At 65.4% G+C, this 1,575-nt stretch overlaps 1 protein-coding gene across 1 annotated transcript in view; it reads right to left on the bottom strand.

Moving 5' to 3' along the window:
- The window catches only part of MTSS1L (MTSS1L, I-BAR domain containing), a 20,302-nt gene that overhangs the window by 2,983 nt on the left and 15,744 nt on the right, over positions 1-1,575 (bottom strand). The window contains 4 exon segments of the mRNA XM_019474988.1: positions 434-541; positions 657-815; positions 973-1,160; positions 1,385-1,436. Of these exon segments, the coding sequence (XP_019330533.1) occupies positions 434-541; positions 657-815; positions 973-1,160; positions 1,385-1,436 (507 nt within the window).

Raw genomic sequence — 1,575 nt, 5'->3', positions numbered from 1 at the left:
GCAGCTCCCCTGGGACTGAGGGGGCTGCACAGGAGCCTGTGGGTGCCCCCAGGAGGGGATGTCCATGGGAAGGGATGCCCTGGGAAGGGGTGCCAGTGGGAAGGGATGTCCCTGGAAAAGCATGCCCGGGGAAGGGATGTCCCTGGGAAGGGATGCCCCCAAGGAAGGGACGCCCATAGGAAGGGATGCCCCCCGAGGAAAGGATGTCCCTGGGAAGAGATGTCCATGGGACGGGATGCCCCGGGAAGGGATGCCCCCTGAGGAAGGGATGCCCATGGAAAGGGATGCCCCCCGAGGAAGGGATGCCATTGGGAAGGGATGTCCCTGGGAAAGGCTGCCCAGGGAAGGGATGTCCATGGGAAGGGATGCCCCGGGAAGGGATGCCCGTGGGACTTTGCTGAGCCAGGGTGGCCGTGCATGTCCCATCACTCACCGTCCCCCGTCCCAAGGGAGGTGACACACAGCCAGGGTCCACGGACACACAGAGGATCCCGCTGCCCCCATACTCCAGGGCCAGGCACTTGGTGAGCATGAGAGCAGCCTCCTGGGGGCACAACTACCACCGTCACAGGGTGGCCCTGCCACAGCCGGAGGTGGGGGGGGGATCCTGCGGAAGGTGACCCCCAAATTCCTCCCCGTTCTCCTGGCGGCGGTACCTTGCTGCAGCGGTAGCAGACGTCCTGCCTCTCCTCCCAAGCCTCCGCCACCTCGATGGAGCCCAGGATGCTGGAGACGTTGACGATGGCGGCTCTGCTGCAGCTCATCCCGCGCTGCCCTTCGGCCTCAGCCGCCTCCTTCAGCAGGGGCAGGAATGCCTGCAGGGGACAGCCGCTTGGGCTCCCCCCTCCCCCCCCCCGCCCAGCCTAGGGGGGGGGTGCGTGTAGCCTCACCTGGCTTGTCTGCAGGGGCCCGATGGTGTTGGTGGGGTAGGAGGGGCAAGATTTGGGGCAGGGGGGGTGCGTGTAGCCTCACCTGGCTTGTCTGCAGGGGCCCGATGGTGTTGGTGGTGTAGACGAGGGTCATGTTCTCCACCGTCTCAGTGGCCAGCGTGCTGCGGCGCGTGGTGCCGGCGTTGTTGATCAGGAGGTTGAGGCCGGCGTTTCCCACCTTCTCCTGCACCTTCCTAACTGCTGCCTTGATGCTGTTGGGGTCTGTCACATCTGCAAGGGGACGGGATGGGCTGGTGGCCGTGTCCCAGGCAAGACGCTGTAGGACATGGTGGGAGGCAACTCCCGGCCACCGAGCATCCTCCTGGTCCCAGCAGTGACCTGCTTGGGCTGAGCCAAACAGAGGGACCCGCCTGCTTGGGTGGCATCTCCCAGAGCCACCCACGGGTGCCATTAAATCCCGAGAGGCTTCGTCCCCTTCCCGCCCCAGCACCTACCTAGAGGCAGGACCACGACGTTGGGGCTGCCCAAAGCCACTTCGTTGATAGCCTACACAGAGAAAGGGGGTGTGGGGGTGTGTCAGACAGAGCGTCCCGTCCCCTTCCCGCCCCAGCCCTAGAGGCAGGACCACGACGTTGGGGCTGCCCAAAGCCACTTCGTTGATGCCTACACAGGAGAAAGGGGGGGT

Source organism: Aptenodytes forsteri, unplaced genomic scaffold (genome assembly GCF_000699145.1).
Source record: "Aptenodytes forsteri isolate BGI_AS27 unplaced genomic scaffold, ASM69914v1 Scaffold14, whole genome shotgun sequence".
Classification (NCBI taxonomy): domain Eukaryota; kingdom Metazoa; phylum Chordata; class Aves; order Sphenisciformes; family Spheniscidae; genus Aptenodytes; species Aptenodytes forsteri.
Note: the sequence above shows the minus strand (reverse complement) of the source record. Positions and strands in the feature narration are given on the sequence as shown.